Genomic DNA, 22,114 nt, shown 5'->3' on the forward strand with positions numbered 1-22,114 from the left:
TTAGTCTCTTGAGAGGTTGCATTTTCCTTTCTAATAAATTTCTGAAAACTCTGTTTTGGTTCTGTAACCATCTATACTAAATATATAACACACATTTCCTCTGTTTTAAATTTTTTTTACACCAAAAAAACAAATCGAAAATGTCAGAAATCAACAGTGATAATAGATTAGTAAATATATCTCATGTTATTTTGAGTAAAATAATAGGTTATCTTGATGATAATCTCGATAGAATTTGTTTAACACTCGTTTGTAAACGATTGTTCAACGATAAAGATAAATACCTATTGTTTAATTTCTCAAAGTTCAAACAAGAAAACTACACAACCAAAAAGTTTGCTTTAAATTCGTATCAATCAATCTATGATAGATCACTCTATCTTTACAGTAAAAACAAAATACAAATATTTTTATCTGATGACAGACCAGGTGTTAAACCACAACATAATTATGAAATAAATAACAGTAAAGTATCATATCAACAGCTTCTTACTATTTGGTTGTGATTCAAATTAATCATTGTTTATTTTAAACAAACAGGAGATATCGATGAAATTAAAAGAGTACTACCAAATGTTTATAAAATAGTGATTGCCAATTCGATTAAAAGCGACGATGAGCTCTATCAATTGATCGGTGATTCCAATGTGACAAAGATAGAAGGTTGGAATTCAGCAACACACAGACTTCCTCAGAGTCTGGTGTCTCTGTCTTTTAGTTTCTATTTCAATGAGCCATTAGCAAGAGGCTATTTGCCAGCGGGCTTAAAGAAGATCGATTTCAACGATTCATTCAATCAGCGATTGTCACCTGATATTCTTCCTCCAGGTTTGAAATCAGTACGTTTCGGAGATGATTTCCAAGAGGACATGGATCCTGGTTTGTTTCCAGAGAGTGTAGAAAAACTTAACCTATCTTTTTATAAGAAACAATTGAAACCAGGAGTACTCCCGCCAAATCTCAAGGTACTTGACACATCCAGTTACTTTACCGTCGATGGACAACCGATCGCCATTGAGAGAGAAACTCTACCGAATTCATTACACACCATAAAGTATCTATCGTCTACGTGGATACCGGTGATTAGATCGCTTCCCAATATTCAAACTCTGATTTTCGTTGATGTCACCAATGAAAATGTCAACTTCGAACTTGACCAACTGCCACCAACTGTGACCAATATCAGTATCGATTCAGTCTACACAGTCTCTGGAGCATTGCCCACCTCTGTTAAGCATCTCTTTATTAAAGACTGTGAATATTCATTCGATGATATATTCCCAGTGTCCACCAGACATCTTTATGACCTCGAAAGGCTGGGAATCTCTCAACAGGAATCACAATTGCTCCCAGTCAATCTAAAAGTTAGGATATTAAAGATATTCAATGTCTTTGATTTAACTAAAGATGCCATTCCATTTGGAGTGGAAACAGTGGATTTCAGAAATAGTGTAATCACCGATGACACTACCACACCACTCCCAAGCTCAATCAAGACATTGAAAGCAACGCATCAGTCAATTCTAGGACAGATTAAAACCATACCCGATTCAGTTGAAACTTTAAAGATTAGATTTATGGATGGAAATCCGTTTCCTGATGTTATCAAAGACAATGTCAGATCTCTTGCAACATTCAAAATCACAACTTGTATTGCCTTACCAAAATCGATAACCAACATCTTTTCAATACAGAGTAAACTAGCTTTTGGATGTCAGATCAGAAAGTTGGACAAAGATATGTACATAATTTTTGGTGAAGCATATCAAAAAAGATTTGTGGCCAGCTTTTTCCATGAGGAAGACTTTCTTGGTGAAATGTTTTTACGTTTGGGCGTACCAACTAATTATAAATCCAAAAAACCAAAAAAAAAAAACAACAAAAAAAATCAAAATAGATAAATATAATAATTAAATTAATTAATATTTAATTTAATCAAAATCAGATTTTTAATTCGTGATTACAAAAAAACTTTTCTCTATTAGATTGGTGTTACTTTTTGAATTAAAATCGCCCAATAGCAGGGTAGTCTTCTTTGTGACATGCACAAGTTTTGAATGGGAATCAAAGAATTTTGAAATTAAATTTTTAATTGGTTTTGAGGGATTTGAAGTTGCACCATTTTAAATAATTTCTCACTTAAAAACCTATATAAAGCAAATAAATGATTCTGAGCTCAGAATCATTTATTTTATTATTTTTTAATATTATTTTTATTATTATTATTATTACTATTAGTTATAACAAATGCAAAGCGATATTATCAATACCATTGTATTTATCGGACCTACTGGTGTAGGTAAATCCAGACTTATTAACTATTTGGCTGAAAAAGATGTTGCCAAAACAGCCAACACTCTACAAAGTGTAACCAAGGGTCTTCAGTGCTATTGTGTCAATCCTCAAGATAGTACTCATGGATTTCTCTTTGTAGATACTCAAGGTGTTTGTGATACCACTATGTCCAATGCTGATGTAGTGTCACTTATTTCCGATGCTTTAAAAAATAAAGTAAAAAAGGTCAACTATTTTATCTTGATGATAAAATCAGGAAGAATGACAGACGAGAATAGAAAAGCTATTGAACAACTTATTACAGAGTTTGATTTAGTAGAGAGAAAGAACCACGTATATGTTCTCGTAACAAACTGCGAAATATTGAATGGCCAAGCTTTAACTCGTCTGGAGAACGAAGTATGTGCTGACAGAACCCTGAAGAAGTTGCTTAAGATGGAAAAAAGTTCTACAAGCAGCTGCCACGAAGTAGTCAATTTGTCATTCACCGGTCTGCCAGATCCAAAAGATGTAAATGTATTGATGATGGATGGTGTAAGAAAATGGATGGAGGTTCAAAGAAAACCATTGATGAAATATATTTCTAAACCCATCAGTGCTATTGAACCAGTAAATCCAAAAGAATGGCATTGGCACTGCAACATCTTGTAAACAAATATAAAATTTTAAAAATTCGATTTTTGTCTAAAATTGTACAAATAAAAATAAATAAATAAAATCCAAAGGAATCCCACATCATATATATTTTTTTTTCTTTTTTTTTTACAAGAATTTGCGTTGTCAAACAAAACACATCGATTTATTTCAGATATTACATTGCAGTTGACCACGCACTACAAATCTATGTGGTACCAAATAATATATATTTAGACACTACTGAATTCACATATTCATTTTTAAAATGACAAGTGTTATAGTTGGTTTTTCACATTTATTATTAAGTAAAATTACAGGTTATTTAGATGATAACGTTGATAGAATTTGTTTCTCACTTGTTTGTAAACGATGGTTTCATGACAGAGATAGTTATTTGATGTTCAACACTGATGAATTAAAACTAAAATATAGTTATTGTAAAAGATTCTATTTGCGTTCATATCAGTCAATCTATGAAAAATCACTCAAACAAGTTAAAGAATCATCTCTCTATATCAATGAACATGACTCTATTTCAGCAATTCACGACTATTCTTTTACAATCGGTATTTATCAAGGTTGGTTGATATATTCATTATTACTTTCTTATTAATAATTTATTATTAGAAAATTTATATGAAATAGAAAAGGTTTTACCGAGCTTAACAAAAGTTAGTTTATCACTATTGAGTGGCAGTGTATTTTTAGAACATCTGGACACAGCTAAACAAAAGCCACTCTATCAACTTTTAATAAAAGCAACCAACATCAGAAAGATGATCGGATGTACCACATTAGAATATGGTCTTCCTCCAAATCTTACACACCTCTCATTCAGTCAAAATTTCAATGAGCCGCTGTTCCAAGGGTGTTTTCCTTCGAGTCTCAAGAAAATAAAGTTTAATCTTGGTTTCTCTCAGAGTATTCCACCCGATGTACTTCCCAGTCAATTAGAGAAGCTTGTCATTGACAATGATCAAGTGACTATTGAACCGGGATTGTTTCCATCGTCCCTGACAATCTTAAAGTTACCATCCACAGAACACACTCTCCAACCTGGATCGATTCCGCCGAATCTTGAATATCTTGAGATGTATCTTCATTGGAGCCAGGCATCCTACCAAACACTTTAAGTACCATCAAAACTGTACCAACAACCTGGATTCCAGCAATAAGATACCTTTCAAATCTAACTACACTTCTCTTCTTCAATGCTAGAAGCAGTGCAGTTGGAAATGTTGATCTTAGCCAACTACCTCCAACTCTTACCACTTTGAGATTTCACTCTGTTTACAATTTGACATCTGCAGTTCATCCATCAATAAAACAGCTCGATATTTCATTCTGTAACTACGATATCAACGAAATATTTCCAACGAGTAACAAGTACCATTTCCACCAGTTGTCAACAACGTTGCCACACGATAACAGCAAAGCATGGAAGAGACTGAAAATCGATAAACTCGTAGTCTGTAGTTTGTCACCTCAGAAGCCAATTCACAGTATTCCTAAAGGCATTCTAACACTAGACGTTAGACATAGGCTCAATTTAAAGGATCCAAAGTTGCCGAATAGCATTCAAAAATTGAAACTAACATACCCTAGTTATATAACAGAGACATCCAACTGTTCAGTCCCAAACAATGTACGAATCATGAAAATAGTCGATATCCTCAGTAAGAAACCAACTCTTGCCATACCGAAATCGGTCAGAACGATCTATCTCAGTACGATGTCAAATGCAATTCACTTACCAAAGACAGTGATCAATATCATAAAGAAGAGTCGAAGCTGGATTGGTTGCAAAATCAGAAAGTTGGATCAATCTCATTATATTATATTTGGTGAAACTACAGACAACCAATTTGTTGCTTCAATCTACAAAGAATCAATGGATCTAAATTTAATATTTAATACAAATAAATAATTTATTTACACTTGAGAGGTTTGACTATTGTTGTCGTGTATTCCCTTTAGTATTTTCATTAGACCGAGTGAGGTGATCATTCCAATCCTACTATGATGATCGCTGTCCTTTAAAACAATGATATAGCTACTATTATCTATCCTTCTTAATAAAATCGAATATCTTAGTGAACCAACAATCTTTATGTTTTTAACTGATTTAGGTATTATGTTGATGCCTTTGTCTAAAATATGTTGGTAACCAGTTACAACATCCACTGTTTTAATGTCATTTGGAAAAACACCTATAGTCATATCTTTTAGTACAACATGTTCCACTGACTTTGGGATAGCATCAGGATTTATAGGCTTGGAAAGACTTAGTTTCTTAATGGTAGCAGGTAGTACTCCTGGAGGTTCCACTGACCAGCGATATTGTCGTAAGTCCAACTCAATGATATTCGGCGGGAAATGACTGAAGAATGTTTGATCCATTCGTGCTCCAGGATTGAAATAATCATAGTGTGTCTCTCTTGAGAATATTGGCGTGTTTACACTGGGATCTTCAACCATGGAATAGGATGATCCTCCCATATCAAGATGTTTGACAGATGGTGGAATAACCGGACCTAGTTTATTATTAACTCTCATCACAGGTCGAGGATGGAAATAAAGCTTGGTGACAGTCGAAGGAATATCACCTGGTTTGAGAGTAAGCAAAGGAATATCATCAGAGAACGAGAGATTATCGATCAATGGCAGTGTCTTTAAGTATTTTAGCCACTCCAATTGACAATAGACGATTGTTTTCAATGATTTCGGGAGAGTACCGTCTTTCAAAGGATAGCTATACATTTGACAATCAAAGTGTAACTCTTCGAGATTGGGTGGTAACGATCCAGGCTCCAGTTGCATATTAAAGTTGCTTCCGCATCGATAACGATAGCCTTCATCGCCGAGCTTTAGATACTTTAGAGAGATTGGTAACACTCCGGGATCCAACGGTTGGTTGAAATACTCTCCCAATTCCAATCTTTCCAATCCCTCAGGAAAACATCCAACCTCTAAAGTTGAATTATAGTCTCTACCTAAACTAATCGATTTAATACCATTCGGTAAGCTAACACCAGCCCTAAATGGTTGATTATAACTCTGACCAAATACGATCGAACAAATATTGGATGATTCAATCGTTGACTTTAACACTGATATGTCTTTATTCATGCTATTTGAAAATCGAATTTCATTTATATGCTTTGGAATACCTTTAGATTGTACATCATCTATTTAAAGATAACAATTCTATTAATATCAATTATAATAACTATCTTTTTTTTTTTGTAACATACCAAAATAATAATATGCAACATCTTTATATTGATATAGATCAACTTGTTCAATAACATATAGAGTATGTTTGCTAAAATATGTGTTTCTAATAATGGAATCATATGATTTCAATCTATTTGAATTTAAATATTGGGTATTAACTGCTAATGATTTGATGAAATCATCATTTTTAAAAAATAGATAAGAGTGTCTCGTTTGAAACCACCGTTTACACACTAAACTAAATATGATTCTATCTATATTGTCATCTATAAAACCGACGATATATTTTAATAAAAGGTTTGATAATGATAAAAATTTATTTATTTCTGTCATTGTAAATGATGAAAATATTTTTAAAAAAATGATAAAAGTTTGCCAAAGATGTTTGACTGATTTTTAAACAAGACAAAAGACAGTAATCCTCTTTTTCTGTTCGATTATATATTCTTTTTGTAGTATGTTTTTTGTTGTTGTTGTTGTTGTTGTTGTTGATGTTGTTGAATTGATACTTTTGGGAATCTTATTTTTATCTAAATAAAATAAAGAATCAATAAAAATTGATTTACTAAAATTAAAGTATAAAACTTACATAATGACAATAGTCTTCTTCATGTATTTTTGGATATATTTAAAAGAAATACCATATTTATCTTCTGCATCTCCTATTGCCTTGTTAATTCTTGCTTTATCTACAGAATTCGGTCTTACTAAAACCAAAAACCATATCAAGACTAGTACAAATGAGGACGGATAAATCTTCAAGCCGAGAGAAGCAATAGGAAACCAAAAACAAAAGGGCTAAAAGAATTAATTGTATGGTTGGACCTTCCACAGTTATCTGTGAATTGATTTCATAGATCAGATCCGAAAACTCTTCGGGACTGATAGTTGACTTGTAAAGTTTCTTTGGATACTTTCTTCTAAAACCTGAGTTCCAATTGATTGAAGAACTGTCACCATTATTTCTTTGTCAATCTGATGGCGTCCTCGGGAAAAAGAGGTAACTATGATTTCTTCTTAATAATCTCATTAGAGATTCCGTGCTTACAATTCCGACTTGCCACCAATTTTTTCTAACGATTTTGTACAGAAATAAGAAGTGATCTGGACCAACTCGCTTTAGTTCGTATTGATATTGATAGGGACTAGCCACTGTGATTGATAAAACAGTTTTCGGTAAGTATTTAATATCACATTTGCTTAATGCCTCAACGTTTGATATAAGAGTTCTAACATTTTCAGTGATAGGGTGAAACATCTTATTATTACTATTATTTTTGTTGTTGTTGTTGTTGTTGTTGTTGTTGGAAACACAATTACTTCCAATGGTTAGAATCTCAACAGAAGAAGGTATGCTATCTACTTCAATATTGCTGATATCGCACATCGTTATGTCAAGCTTGACAATTCCATGTGGTAGTGATCCAACACTTAGTCGTTGATTGTATGAGCACATCGAGAGTTCCTTGATGTTGGGTGGCAGTTGATTAGGTAAAATCGGAATGTTATAGTATAATCCAAGATTAAGATAGTCGTAGTGCGCATCTTTTGGTAACACATTGCTACCAAGTGAAATTTCGAATCCACCCAAATCCAAGTGGCGAACTGACGATGGAATCACACCAACCGATAGTTTGTTATAAGGGTTTCCCCTGAATATTAGTTTGGTAATGGTTGGTGGTAGATCTCCTGGTGTGAGAAACCCGCTAGGTACGTTGTCAGAAATCACCACCGATTCTATCAATGGCAGTTCTTTTAGGTAATATTTGATCCAGTTGATTGGACAGTTATCAATAGATTTCAGTGATTTAGGAAGAACATTGACGTTCTCTATTTGGTAGGGAGTGATCACGTTGAGGCGTAGTTCCTCTAGGTTCGGTGGCAATGAACCGACTTGAAGTCGTACTTTCACAGGTAATGAATTGGTTGGTATTAATCTTGTATATCCGAGGTTTAGTTGTTTCAAACTGTTTGGAAGTACGCCGGGCTGTATTGGTTTATCATAGGTTGTCGGTAATTCTAAAGATTCCAGACCGTCTGGAAGACATCCAAGTTCCAATGGACTGACAAATAAAGAGGAACAGAAACGAATCGATTTTACATTGGAAGGAAGAGTGCCTGGCTCTATTTTTTGAACAAAAGTCGAATCAAATATAATTGACCTCACATTCGATTGTTTAATCATATATTTCCAATCTTCTATTTTTGTGATTGTACGATCTATTATTATTTCGGTTATATTCTCTGGTATTTCTTTAAATTAATAATAGTAATAATAAATTAGTTAGTATTAATGAATGATATAATAATGTAAATCTATAAACAAACTTTACTTAATAATTTAAGATTATCTTTTATTTCCAAGATGTTTGATTGTATAGAGTTTGTTTGTTTTAATAGTTGATTAAATGATGATAAATTTGTTTTCTTATTTTGATCTACATATATATGTTTAATGAAATCATCATATTTGAAATGTAGAAAATTATTTCTTTTTTCAAACCATCTTTTACAAACTAAGCTAAACACAATCCTGTCGACATTATCATCAATATAACTAACAATATATTTTAATAGTAAATCTGAAAATGATACAATTGACATATTTATATCTATGCGCCCACCTATTTAACAATTTTCTAAATTAAGAAATTGATTTGATTGGTAAAAAAAAATAAATAAATAAAAACAAATTAAAATAAAGTAAATCTTGATCGTGATTAGATTCTTTTTTTTTTTTTTTGTTACAATTCATTTCAGATAATTTTTTTATTGGGTTTTAGTTCCTCTAAAGTTTTTAAACAATTTAGAAAGTGAAGAGGAGTGTTGTGGTGACGTAGGATGTGAGGTTCCACCGATGTTGTCTACGGGTGGCGGGGTTACTGCTGATTGCTGTGGTGACTGGTGTTGCTGTTGGTCTGCTAGGTTTGGCGATGACAAGTTGTTGTTGTTGTTGATTGCGTTGATCGTGTTTGGACTTGGTGGTGTAGCAGTAGAGAATATCGAGATTCTGCTGCTCTTTGGTCCACGTGCCGGTAGTGTAAGAGAGATTGCCTTTGACTTGCTACCACTGTTGTGCAGCACCACTGTGATGTCGGGAGTAAGTTTCTCGACTTTCTCTTTCTTTTCTTGACGTTTCTTCTCTTTGCGAGCTTTCTTCTCGGCCTTCTCCTTCTCGCGTTGCTCCTTCTTTGCCCTTCTCTGCTCCTTCAGTTGCTCTCGATCCTTTTCAGCTTTTGGCGATGTCACCAAATAGCTTGGAACAGAATTGTTAGCCTCTAGTTTCTCAGTGTCAGTATTATTGCTACCACCGTCCAACTGTTGTTTTGGTGATGTTGGAATGAGATCTACTCTTGGCGACATTGTCTCTTTGAAGCTATCGACCAATGGATTGTGTTTGCCGGGACTGGAGTTGGATGTGCTGTGTCTACGTTGTCTGGTTTCTCCTAGTTCGTTGCTGCTATCGTCCTCGTTTGGTGGCGATCTAACAGAGGTTGGAGTTGCACTCTCGTTTGGATTGGAATCTACAAGTTGCTCAGGAGTTTGGCTATTTGTCACAGCAGTGGTTGTAGTGGTGGTAGTTGTTATGGTAACTTCTGGAAGATCAGGCTCTACAATAACGGAATCATGTAGATTATCGAATGCAATCTTTGGTATTTCTACTCGTTTGGCGGCTTGAACCTCTATTTCCTCAACGGATTTGGTTAGTTCCTCTGCGACATTGCTGTTACTCTTTCTGGATTTCTTGGTCTTTTCTTTATCTTTATGTTGGTGATGAGCGGATCCATCCTTTTCTTTCTGATTCTTATTGAAGGATTCCGATGAAGTAAGAGAGTTGCTCTTGTTACTGGAGCGACGGTGAGAGCGTCTCGATCCTTTCTTCTTCTTTTGGACAGCGAGCAAATCACCATTGAATCCGTGAACGCAGAGAGCACGATCAACCAATGCCATTGATTTTCTACTAGATTTCAGTGGGTCACGCCATTTTAAGTAGAAATCAGTCCACAATTGAACACCCTGGACATTTGGGAACAATACGTTGGCATTGTCATAGTTCTTTTTAATAACAAATTCACCACTACCCATACTTGGTTCATTGTCAGTGGTTTCAACATATAAAGGATTTCTAAAATTACCTTCCTTTATACAACCATGAAGGAATGTCCATAGTGATACTGTTTCAGCTGGTATCATTTGTGTTACTCTCTCTGAAAAAAAAAATGAAAAGTAAGATTAATAATAAATAATCATTTTTTAATCATAAATATTAATTTACCTTTATCACTATCATACAGGAATGTACCAAATAGATTTGAATTCAAATGATGAATAATGGTCATTAGGAATTGATCTGTGAATTCAAAGGAAGTTGGGAACTGTCTTGTTAACTGCCACATACAATCCATAAACTGAAGGAATACTGGTGATGTTTGTTTATTAGATTGTGAGGTAAGAGTACTTTTTTTTTAAAAGCTATAATATTAATAAGTTTGTAATTAATAATTAGAGTTATTTAGTTAGTATTTACCCATTTCTTGTCATGAATTTATGTCCAAAAGAAATCCATTCTTTTGAAATAAGTGTAATGAAACCCTTCATGGTTCTATAGTATGGATCGGCCAAGACCTGTACAATGCTCATTAGTTGTGGTGTACGATCCCATCCATCGGTACAGTGTATCACAACCGACAGTCCTTCTACATGGAGAATATGGAGGATTCTTCTCGATGCCTGAAGGAGTTTGGAAATTTGGTTGAGCCAACATGTAGAATTAACTTCTGACCAACTCTTCTTGTCATCCCAATTGCGAATGACTTTATAGAGCTTGGTGGAACATTCTCTTAATTCATGGATGTTTGACAATCCTCCAAACTCTAGTATGCAGTTGGAGTAGTTGACCATGTCCTCAGTGGAAGTTCCAGAGAAAGTCGAGCTGGCAGTCGATTTCGGACGCACATCGAATATATACAGTGGCTGTTGCGGTTGAGTTGTTTGGAGTGATTGGATCGATTGGTGGTGGTTGGTACTGCTGGCTGGAACTGAGAGCTGTGCAGGTGGTTGGGGTACAGCTTGTTGATTGGCTGATTGTGCCATAATAACAGGTGCCGATGCCGGTGTGCTTTTCCTGATGGCTTGGATGAGCAGCTCGTCCTCCTCACACCGGTTGTTCTTTCCAAGACCATTGAGTGGCTGGGCACAACGAGACAGCGAGGCATGCGTGTATCTGTGTCGCCAGGTGCACACAGGGAATCGGTTCTTACTTCGGAATTGTGAACTCTTTTGAATTAAATAGTCTGATATTGTACAGGGAATAATTAAATATTGTGGGTATGTATTACAAATGTCGAATTTCATATTGATTTTTGTAAGGCGCCATTCACTACCGGTTGCCAATAGACCCTGGCGATTGTACTCCTCGATGGCATCGTACATGGTCCATCCATTGAAAGACAGTGTACTCTTGAATGGATTGTAAACATGAGCAAAGAATGTGGTGGTCTGTTCGTTGGGGAAAGAAAATTTCATCAGATTTTGGTGTGCTTCTTGACCACGTTCACTCGATGGCAAACAGATCCTCACGATGTTGAAGTCCTTACAACGAATCTCGAGAATCAATGCTTTCTCAGAGACTCCGTTAGAATACCAAGTGGAATCGGATACATTCGAAACATTTGAGGAGTTTGATACTGATCTTGGTATTCTATCTTTATCCTTTGAGTTTTCCTTTTCCTTTTTATTCGAAGAAGTGGCTATTGCTGTAGTTGTTGTTGTAGTTGTTGTCGTTGTCGTCGTTGTAGTCGGTGATGTTGTCTGAGATGAAGATTGTCCATTTGATTCATCTTTTTCCAAAGCCATATCTTCTAAAGCACCATCTTTATATTTCACAATTACATGTCCTTTCAATTTTTTAATTTCCATAACCAAACCATATGGTATACTCATTGTTAATTCCTTTTTTATTAAACATTAGTAAACTAATAATAATTATTAATTATAACTCTAAGATCTTACCTTTTTTGTATCTTCAACCAAAAAGAATTGGTAATTCGTTTGGTATAGAATACCAATACGATGAGTATTATCAATTTGCGAAAGATGTACTACATTCGATGTTTGGAGTAATACTACTTCGCCTGGTAACAAATTGAAATTCTCAACCATCTGAGATTGAATTCTACTACTAGATTCCTCAACCTTTAAATTATATTTAAGGTAAATTAATATATTTTTACAAATACTAATGAAATTTCTAGAACAATTGTTCCACTTACTATAGTTTGTGTTTCTTCCATTTTTTTAATCCAAACTTTGTTATTCAAATCTAATTTAAAATCTACTTCCAATGGATTTAAATTATTATTTAATTTCTATTATTATTGCTATTATTTACTTGTTTTGTTTTTTTTTAAAAAAAATTCTATAAATCTTATGTTGCAAATATAATTGTTTTTTATGTGTATTGTTATTTTTAATTAATTGTTTTTTGATTGATTGTTTTGATAGATTAGTAATATTAAATAGGAGGATGAGATATATTTTAGTTAGTGTAAATTTATAAATAATAATAAAAATAAATAATAAAAAAAACATTTGAACTAATAAATTGTAATAAGTTGAAATATTTGTATCCATTAGAAATATATATATAAATTCCTTTGGATATAGGTATCTGTCTGATATCAACATCATCATTTATAGAGGTAAATTGATCAATTTTACCAACTCAAGTTTTGTTCACCCATATCATTTATATATATATATATGAACTCAACCCCCCTTTAAACACTATTACCACTAAAATAAATCAAACACCACTACCTTCACCACCAACACCGACCCACCAAAACACCTATAGTTGATCATCATCTACACGTACAACATTAAAATGATCAAAAGGTAGATATAATTATATTTTATTTTTTCTATTTTTCAAGAGAATAAATCATTATAAATGTTACCTGTACATATAATATCATTAAACAACAATGTTGTAAAATAATATTTTTAAAAAATATATCATTCATTAACCCTAAATAATATTGAAAAAAAAAAAAAAAAATTTCTCATTATTTGAAAAGTAAAACACCCACTACCTCTTAAAAAATTACAATACACCAATATATAATATACAACATAAATTTGAGGCAATTGGATAGTGATAACAATTAATTTACTATTAAATCTATACCAAAATTTTGTATTGATATACTCTTTTTTTTTTTTATCAATTAGAACATACTAATACAATGACTGACCGTTGTAAATTATTAAAATCAAAAATTAATCCTCAAACCTTTTTTAAATTCTAGTAGATAAAGATTGTTTTGTCTCTAATGGTCTGTGAAAATAATTCTACACAATGTTTACAAAGTGTCTAATTCATTGATTGGTTTAGATCTACTATGTTAGATAATCTTGTCTCTTTCTAAATATCAAGATCAACAATTGAGTTGTTTTACACAAAAACCATATTATTATAACCAAATAAAGAAAAATTTAAATTAATTAACAGTAAATTATAATTAACTATTATGTTTCTTTAAGATCAGTTAAATATATGACTTTTAAAAGAACTTTGAGGTATTTGTCAATAAAATTATTAAATTCTTTTAAAAAATTTTATATTAATTTAATTTTTAAACAAAAATTTGTTTTTTATTATTTAATTAAAATAATTTTTTAAACAGAACTTCATAAGTTGACATCAGTAGATAGATGTAAAGACAAAGGAAACCAATTTATTGTTAACCACAATGATATATTAAAAATAAATTAATAGATAAATAAAAAAATTAATTAAAATAAAAATCTAATGGCATCATATTTAGTAATGTGTAAAAACCTAAACAAACTCACCAAATTTATTTTGGTATTGCAAATACTATAGATAATCCAACATCATACAAAACCAAAATGTAAAAATAAGGTTTACAGATATGACATCAACACACTCTCTTTGGTTTTTTTTATGTTTTTTATTATGGTTTTTTAATATTCAACACAAATTAAATTGCTACATTAAATTTTACCCCAATTTATTAAAAAAGATTTTTATCTTATCTATTATAGTATCCAGAAAAACTACTTATAACAATCAAATTAATTAAATTAAGAAATAATAATAATCTAAAATATTTAATTATTTTTTTTTTCCAATTTTTTATTTATTTATTAGTAATATCAAGAATAATTAATAATTTTCCAAAAAATAATAATTTTTATTTAAAAAAAAATGAATCCAAATAATGAAACAAATGAAATATTAAGTTTATACAGTCCCACTCCGAATATTCAATGGATCGAAGAGAATTTCGACAATAATTGCCAATTTGATGGACCAGCATATAGCTTAAGTGGTAAAGAGAATATCATTGAAATCTTCAGAGCCATCTCAGTTTACACCAAATCGATGAAAGTTGAAAAATCAGTTTCATCTGTCTCGAACCGCGATATCCATATTGACGCCAACTTTTTAATTACATTCAAATATATTTCATGGTATCCATTAAAGATGAGATTACTATTGGTTGTTCACAAGAATTTTGAAAACAAAATTACCAGAGTATGTAAACATTTTTTTAAAATAAGAATTTTATTTCTAATAATATTAATTAAAAACAATTATTTTATTTAAATTTAGTTTGAAGAGAATATATTTATGGAAAGTTTAATCCAGAATATTCCATTGGTGAACTATATGTATTTTCAATTGGTCAAACCATCTTTTGGATATTTAATGGTCAAAATGGGAATGCTTTCAAAGATAAAGGTGGAAAATCACATGATGTTGAAGCAATCATCACATAAATTAAATGACTCGCATGAACAAAAGAATAAAAATAATCAACATCATGAACCAACAATGAGTGAAATGATCAAAGAGAAGATGAAAGAGGCTGCCATTAACAGTGAAGAGGATCACCACCATGATGAGGATTCACACAAAAACCATTCAACTACCAACAACAAGAAATCAAAAGAAAATGAAAAGAAATCAACTCACAGAAAACAAGCAATGTCAGCACAACCAATCACAAATTAAATTAATAATACTCATTATTATTTAAATTTTAATATTAATAAATCTAACTAAAGTATTTATTGTGAATTTTATTTTTAATTTTATGCTATTATTATTTCTTTCATGGTTTATAAATATATTCTAACTCCAACCATCGTCATAGTCACCGGTAGCATTTTCACTAGCACCACCACTTGTACCACCATTGGCGCCATTGGTAGAGTCATCGTCATCAAAGAATACATCATTAAATTCCTCATCATCTTTTGTTTGATTCATTGTTGATATTGTATTATTACTATTTTCATTATTATTATTATTAGTGGTATTGGTATTGGTAGTATTATTTGCTATACTACTATTATTAATGGTGCTACTGTTACTATCTTCATCAAAACTGAATACCTCTGATATCTCTGTATCGTTTGTTCTACTATTATACAGTGTACTCTTGTTAGTTGTAGTACTGTCGTCATAAGTATAAGTTGATGTATTATCAGATATACTAATATCTGAATGTTCTTGTTGTTGTTGTTGTTGTTGTTTATCTATTGATTCCTCTTGTTGTTCGACAATGTCATCGATGACCTCTTCATATTCATCATTATGAAAACTATATCTAGATTCATCTTGACATTCTATTCTACTAACATCTTGATCTACTTCTTCATCTTCATCCACAGGGAATTGAAAATCTTCATCGTCTTCTTCTTTTATTATACTATTATTACTCTTATTATTATTGTTATTATTATTATTATTATTAATTGGTTTAGATATATTATAAACTTTAGATTGTATATGATTTAATTCTAACTTCCATAGATCTTTGTGCATCTGAGCGTTACTGGAGAGGTCAGCCATCTTCTCGATGAGAATGAATCGAATGTCTTCGTCGATGTCATGCACTAGAGTGCCAGCCACTAGGATATACTGGTTAGCTACGATATCGATGGTGAGAATCGATGCCGGTTTGACAACCATGATATAGGAGAGATCGTTGTTCTCCTCGTCGGTCAGCATGAATCTGGTCAGATCTGAATTGGTGGTTGTCGACGATGTACTCTTGAGTAGCTGGTCATTAGAGCCATTGGCATCGAGTGACGACACTTCTTCATCGGTATCGAATAGCTGTACGTTTCCCTGAATCCAAACATTCTTAAAACTCAATGTTTCATAACGAAACAAACTGTTACTGGAGATATCGTCATCAAAGAGACCAGTTGCTTCACCGGCTCCACCGTCACTACCACTCTCTAAACTCGCAGAAACTAACTGACTTATAAATAACTTATAATACAAAAGTGATTGATCACCCATTTAAGTCATTTCATAAATCGATTATAATAATTATTTGAAAAAAATATAATGAATGAATAATAGAAAAAATAAAAATAAAAACTAAACCCAAATCTCAAAATTAAGTGTTTTTTTTTTTTTACTAGAATTTATTTAAACTAAGTAGATAATAAACATTGTTTGTTATCTAGTAATAGGATACATCTTTTGTTTTAATCAATTTCACTGTTATCTGTTTGAAATGTCGAATCATAATGATGTAAAATTAATTTCAAAAATCATAAAACCTTAGATATATTTATTTTTTACTCAAATTTGTGTAAAGTTGAGAAAAAGATAGGATTATATACGATAACCTCATACTATTGGTTCGTTTTCTGATGATTAATCTCTGTTTGTCAGCAAATTAAAGTATAAATTTAGGGTTAGATAGAAGATATCACCCCAGCAGTCACTTCACAAAATTTTTTTTGACACTTTGGTTTGTCCCACACAGTCATTAATATTATTTGTTTTTTTAGAATTCATTTTTTTTTTTTTTAAACGAGCATTTAAAATGTTCATTTTTAATTTTGACTAATAATAACATCGTTTGATTATTTCTTTGTTTTTTATCTTGTTTAGTTTCTTTAGTATTAGAGAACAGGAAAGCTTTTTTTAAATAGATAGTAGAACATTTGTAAATTATAAAACAACAACCGATATCTAAACAATCTTAATAGATATTTAAACATCGATCGAACAAAAACCTTCTATTCTCTAATTCTGGTTCAATTTAGAATTTGAATATGAAATTTTAGAATAGACAAACTTTGCAAAAAAAACAAAAAAAAACATAATTTCGGTTGATTTCATTCTTATCATTTTCCCTTAAAATTTTCAATTTGTTTGTAAATTTCACCTCCGAAATGTTTACAAAACTCGCTCATCACCATCATCATTTTTAAAATAATAGTCGTTTGACAGTTCTAAAAGAAAATCTCATAAAATATATTTTAGTAAAACCAATCTTTTAAAATACTACTATATAATAATAATAATAAAATAAATAAAATTAAAATAAAATAAAAATCAAAAAATCATGGTAAAAGAATACCAAGATTCTCCTTCAGGCTCATTAGATAATCTTGTAGATTTAAATAATGAACCTACTCATATTAACAGAATACATAAATCGATTGTAACTATTTTAATCCATTCGATTAATAATATTAATATTACCAAATCCAGTTAAATTAATCATTCTTAAAAAAAAAAAAAAGTTTAAAAAAAATCCAGAAGAAAATGCAAATTTTCTATCTATTTTAACATATAGATTTATGAATCCTCTCATGCAGATTGGTGTTAAAAAGCCATTGGAATTTGAGGATATCTACCCGATTGCAAAGAGATGTAGTTCTGGTCATCTGCTAGAGAAATTTGAATCAATTTGGAAAGTTGGAAAAGATTTTCATCCTTCCAAAACTGAGAATAATAATAATAATAATAGTAATCTTAATAATAGTCAAAATAATAATAATAATAAAAGTGATAAAAAAAAGAAAAGTAAGAAAACTAAATCTTTAATTGGAACTTTAAATTCACAATTTGGATGGAGTTATCATTTGGCTTTCATTTTCAAATTCATTGGAGATGCCTGTGAATTTGTTTATCCATTCATGATTTATAAACTTGTAAGTATTAAATTAATTCTTAAATATGTCCTAATAAACAATAAGCAATGGTTTTTTAATTCTAAACAATTACACATTTCAAAGACAAACTTTGTACAAGATACATCAGAGCCTTATTGGCATGGTCTGATATATTCCGGAATATTATTGGCTGCATATTTAGTACATACAGTTTGTATATGTCATTGGGAGTATAGAGCCTATACCGTTGCTTTTAATGTTAGATCAACATTGGTAGCTGCTATTTATAAGAAATCTGTAAGTAGTAGTATTGTTTGAAATTAATTAAATAACATTTATTTTATTCTAATATTATTCTAAATTAAATAAAAATTAGTTATTAATTTCCAATTCTGTAAGGGAAAAGGAAAATAAAGGAAAAGGAAATACATTGAATTTGGTTTCAATGGATGTCGATATGGTGGAGTCAATGTTTCAGAATTTCCAATATATCCAATCGGTGCCACTGCAGATCATCGCTTCGATTATACTTTTGTATAGACTACTGTCTTGGAGTGCATTGATTGGATTTGGTTCACTACTTGTATTCCTACCTTTGAATTTCTACTCTGCCATGAAACAAGCTCAAATCGGTGAGGAAGTAATGAAGAGAAAAGATAAAAGAACATCCCAAGTAACAGAAGCAATCAATGTAAATATTTAATCATTACTTTTCTTTCATAATTATAGAGTTACTAATCATTTCAATCGTCATATAAATAGAGTGTAAGAGTATTGAAATTCTATGGTTGGATCAATTTGATGTTTGATAAAATCATGGCACTTAGAAACAGCGAAGTCAAGGAAATGAAGAAACTGAATGTATTCACATCTTTTCTATATCTATTTTGGTTCCTCCTGCCCGATTTTGTGACGGTTACAACTTATTGTGCATTTGCCTTGTTTGGTAACCAATTGGAGATGGCCACCATCTTGTCTTCACTTACTATTTTCTTTATAGTACGATTCCCATTAAGGTAATGTAAATAATTGAAACAACAATTTTAAACATGTTAACTAATAGCAGTTTCAAAACATTACAGTTTACTACCACATTTAGTCGCTGGAATGTCATTGTCCGTTGTTTCAATGAATAGAATTCAAGCATTTTTAATGAATGAAGAACTTGAAGAGCCAAAGACAACATTGGCTGGATCTACATTCTATGGTGAAGTCGATCCAGATTTCGAATCTAAGGGTTTGGCAGTTTCAATCAAGGATGCTACCTTCCAATGGAGCTTTGTTAATCTTAGTGGTGATGACGGAAAAGAAGGCGCTGAGAATGCTAAAGAATCTACCGACAAAAATGAAAAGAAAGAAGAAAAGAAAGAAGAGAAAAAACCATTGCTGATCAATGATGACGGAGAGCAAAATGGTATTCCAATCGATGAGAAGGTTGAAGATGAAGTTAAATTTTTGTTGAAGGATATCAATCTGGAAGTTAACAATGGAGAGTTGGCAGTGGTGATTGGGCCAGTTGGAAGTGGAAAGAGCAGTTTACTTTCATCTCTGCTTGGTGATTTGAAATTGATCAGTGGTGGTTGTGCACTCCAAGGAAACATTGCATATGTCAGTCAGTTGCCATGGATCATGAATGGTACACTTCGTGACAATATCTTGTTTGGAAAAGAATACGATCAACAAAAGTATCAGAACATCTTGGAAGTCTGTGAATTAACCCAGGATCTTGAGTTACTGCCAAAAAGTGACTTGACTGTGATTGGAGAGAAAGGAATCAATCTTTCAGGTGGTCAGAAACAAAGAGTGTGTATTGCTCGTGCCATCTACCACGACTCTGACCTCTATTTGTTGGACGACCCATTGGCAGCACTGGATATTCATGTTGCACAAAAGATATTCAAGAATGCAATTCTCCCAATGATCCCAAAGAAGACAGTAATCTTGGTTTCTCATCAAATGTATCCATTGGAATTCTCAGACAAGATTGTCACAATGAACAATGGTGTCATTGAAAACATTTGCAAATATGAAGAGATGTCAAGAGAAACATGGGAAGTTTATCAATTCCAAAACCAAAATGCCAAGAAAGAGAAAGATGAAGAAGAGATTAAAAAGAAAGAAGGAGAGTCTGCTGATGAAGAAAAGGAGGAGGGAGACGACGATTTGATTCTCGAAGAAGATAGAAACATTGGAAAGGTATCATACAAACAATACTTTGCTTATTTCAAGCATATCGGTGTTATCTATATGACAATCTCCACACTTCTTGGTTTAATGGGTCCAGGACTTTCAACGTTCGGTAATTACTGGCTCACCAGATGGGCTCAGGAATGGCAACTTCAAAACCATCCATCACTTTGGTTCTACCTTGGAATCTATTTCCTCTCCTCGATTCTCATGTCTTTCTGTGTTTTCGGTGTTACTCTTGCCAATACATTTGGTGGTTTGGCAGCAAGTCAACAGATACACAAACGAGCACTTACCAAAGTTTTAAATTCACCAGTTCAGTTCTTTGACCAAAATCTCTCTGGTCGTATCATCAATCGTTTCAGTAAGGACATTTCCAACTTGGATTCATCATTACCACTTTGTCTAGGAGATGCCAGAGATTCTCTATTGAATTCACTCTCTGTCATTATTATGATTGGTATTGCCTCTCCCGTTGTGTTGATTCTCTTGATCCCTATATTTATTGCATTCTATTTCCTTCAGAAATGGTATCTCAATAATGCAAGAGAACTTCAACGTTTGGCATCGCTATCACTCTCACCGGTATTGACTCATTTCTCAGAGACACTAACCGGTCAGAATGTCATTAGAGCATTCCATGCCAGAGAAAGATTCTTAAATATTATGACAGAGCGAATCGATTTAAATTTATGTTGTAATCTATACCAAGAGTTTGTTGCCCAATGGACATTCTTTAGACTTGGAGTGTTATGTACATTGTTTGTAGTTGGTGCATCACTCTCGGCAACATTCCTCAGAGGTCATATCTCTGAAGCATTGATTGGATTGGCACTCAGTTATTCAATTACACTGTCTGGTGAATTGAATTGGACATTCATCCAACTAAGTATCGTGGAAACACAAATGAATAGTGTTGAAAGATTACATCACTATTGCAATTTGGAGACAGAAAAGTTGGAAGGTAAAGAGACACCAAGCTGGCCACAGAACGGAAGAATCAGATTCAAGAACTTCTCAATGAGATACAGACCAGAGCTGCCACCATCATTGAACGATATCAATCTTGAAATTGAAGCAGGTTCAAAAGTTGGAATCTGTGGAAGAACTGGTGCTGGAAAGAGTTCACTTCTCTTGGCATTGTTCAGATTGGTCGAAGCTGATTCTGGTCATATCGAAATTGACAATGAGAATATCGATCAAGTTGCACTTCAAGACCTGAGAAGCAAGATGTCAATCATTCCACAAGATCCTGTTCTTTTTGCTGGAACTCTCAGATATAATTTAGATCCGTTCAGCACTGCCACCGATGCCCAATTGTGGGAAGTCATTGAACGTGTTCACCTCAAAGAGAAGATCAAATCACTTGATTGTCTGGTTTCTGAAGATGGTGGAAACTATTCAGTTGGTCAAAGACAACTGATGTGTTTGGCAAGAGCATTGATCAGAAAATCAAAGATCATTGCATTGGATGAAGCAACAGCAGCGGTCGATCTTGAAACCGATGCAGTCATTCAAAAGACAATCAGAGAGGAATTCAAAGATTCAACAGTGATCACGATTGCACATCGTCTCAACACAATCATTGATTATGACAAGATCGTCTTGATGAGTGAAGGAAGAGTCAAACAAGTTGGTAAACCATCTGAACTCATTGAATTGGTCGAAGAAAACTCTGCAAATGCCAACAACAACCCTGATAATCAAAATCTTTCACCCACTTTACAATCTCAATCGTCAACAATAACCAACAATGAAACTTCATTAATTTAGAATAAAAAAAATAAAAATAAATATCTTTTGA

At 32.4% G+C, this 22,114-nt stretch overlaps 8 protein-coding genes across 8 annotated transcripts; 5 read left to right on the plus strand and 3 right to left on the minus strand.

Annotated features, from left to right (window-relative positions):
- Positions 1-140: 140 nt before the first annotated feature.
- Positions 141-2,127, plus strand: PPL_12380 (FNIP repeat-containing protein; the record flags this gene model as incomplete). Its single annotated transcript, XM_020583114.1, has 4 exons — positions 141-170; positions 306-465; positions 541-1,819; positions 1,986-2,127. The coding sequence occupies 4 exons, from the start codon at positions 141-143 to the stop codon at positions 2,125-2,127; spliced, it is 1,611 nt and encodes a 536-aa protein (XP_020429301.1).
- A 120-nt stretch (positions 2,128-2,247) lies between these two features.
- Positions 2,248-3,121, plus strand: PPL_12381 (GTPase domain-containing protein; the record flags this gene model as incomplete). The annotated part of the gene is made up of 2 exons (XM_020583115.1): positions 2,248-2,904; positions 3,065-3,121. The coding sequence occupies 2 exons, from the start codon at positions 2,248-2,250 to the stop codon at positions 3,119-3,121; spliced, it is 714 nt and encodes a 237-aa protein (XP_020429302.1).
- A 75-nt stretch (positions 3,122-3,196) lies between these two features.
- PPL_12382 (uncharacterized protein) lies at positions 3,197-4,779 on the plus strand (the record flags this gene model as incomplete). The annotated part of the gene is made up of 4 exons (XM_020583116.1): positions 3,197-3,509; positions 3,691-4,024; positions 4,066-4,672; positions 4,717-4,779. 4 exons carry the CDS (start codon positions 3,197-3,199, stop codon positions 4,777-4,779), a joined length of 1,317 nt encoding a protein of 438 aa, XP_020429303.1.
- An 84-nt stretch (positions 4,780-4,863) lies between these two features.
- PPL_12383 (uncharacterized protein) lies at positions 4,864-8,772 on the minus strand (the record flags this gene model as incomplete). The annotated part of the gene is made up of 5 exons (XM_020583117.1): positions 4,864-6,119; positions 6,186-6,298; positions 6,758-6,966; positions 7,217-8,421; positions 8,502-8,772. The coding sequence occupies 5 exons, from the start codon at positions 8,770-8,772 to the stop codon at positions 4,864-4,866; spliced, it is 3,054 nt and encodes a 1,017-aa protein (XP_020429304.1).
- A 165-nt stretch (positions 8,773-8,937) lies between these two features.
- PPL_12384 (myotubularin family protein) lies at positions 8,938-12,461 on the minus strand (the record flags this gene model as incomplete). Its single annotated transcript, XM_020583118.1, has 5 exons — positions 8,938-10,376; positions 10,445-10,626; positions 10,697-12,120; positions 12,181-12,363; positions 12,441-12,461. The coding sequence occupies 5 exons, from the start codon at positions 12,459-12,461 to the stop codon at positions 8,938-8,940; spliced, it is 3,249 nt and encodes a 1,082-aa protein (XP_020429305.1).
- A 1,940-nt stretch (positions 12,462-14,401) lies between these two features.
- On the plus strand, positions 14,402-15,211 carry sigF (uncharacterized protein; the record flags this gene model as incomplete). The annotated part of the gene is made up of 2 exons (XM_020583119.1): positions 14,402-14,731; positions 14,810-15,211. The coding sequence occupies 2 exons, from the start codon at positions 14,402-14,404 to the stop codon at positions 15,209-15,211; spliced, it is 732 nt and encodes a 243-aa protein (XP_020429306.1).
- Positions 15,212-15,331: 120 nt separating this feature from the next.
- PPL_12386 (uncharacterized protein) lies at positions 15,332-16,510 on the minus strand (the record flags this gene model as incomplete). Its single annotated transcript, XM_020583120.1, has 1 exon — positions 15,332-16,510. The coding sequence occupies one exon, from the start codon at positions 16,508-16,510 to the stop codon at positions 15,332-15,334; it is 1,179 nt and encodes a 392-aa protein (XP_020429307.1).
- Positions 16,511-17,570: 1,060 nt separating this feature from the next.
- On the plus strand, positions 17,571-22,083 carry PPL_12387 (ABC transporter C family protein; the record flags this gene model as incomplete). The annotated part of the gene is made up of 5 exons (XM_020583121.1): positions 17,571-17,669; positions 17,827-18,420; positions 18,500-18,814; positions 18,886-19,139; positions 19,206-22,083. 5 exons carry the CDS (start codon positions 17,571-17,573, stop codon positions 22,081-22,083), a joined length of 4,140 nt encoding a protein of 1,379 aa, XP_020429308.1.
- Positions 22,084-22,114: the final 31 nt, after the last annotated feature.

This window comes from Heterostelium album, assembly GCF_000004825.1.
Source record: "Heterostelium album PN500 unplaced genomic scaffold PPL_scaffold10, whole genome shotgun sequence".
NCBI classification, from domain to species: Eukaryota; Evosea; class Eumycetozoa; order Acytosteliales; family Acytosteliaceae; genus Heterostelium; species Heterostelium album.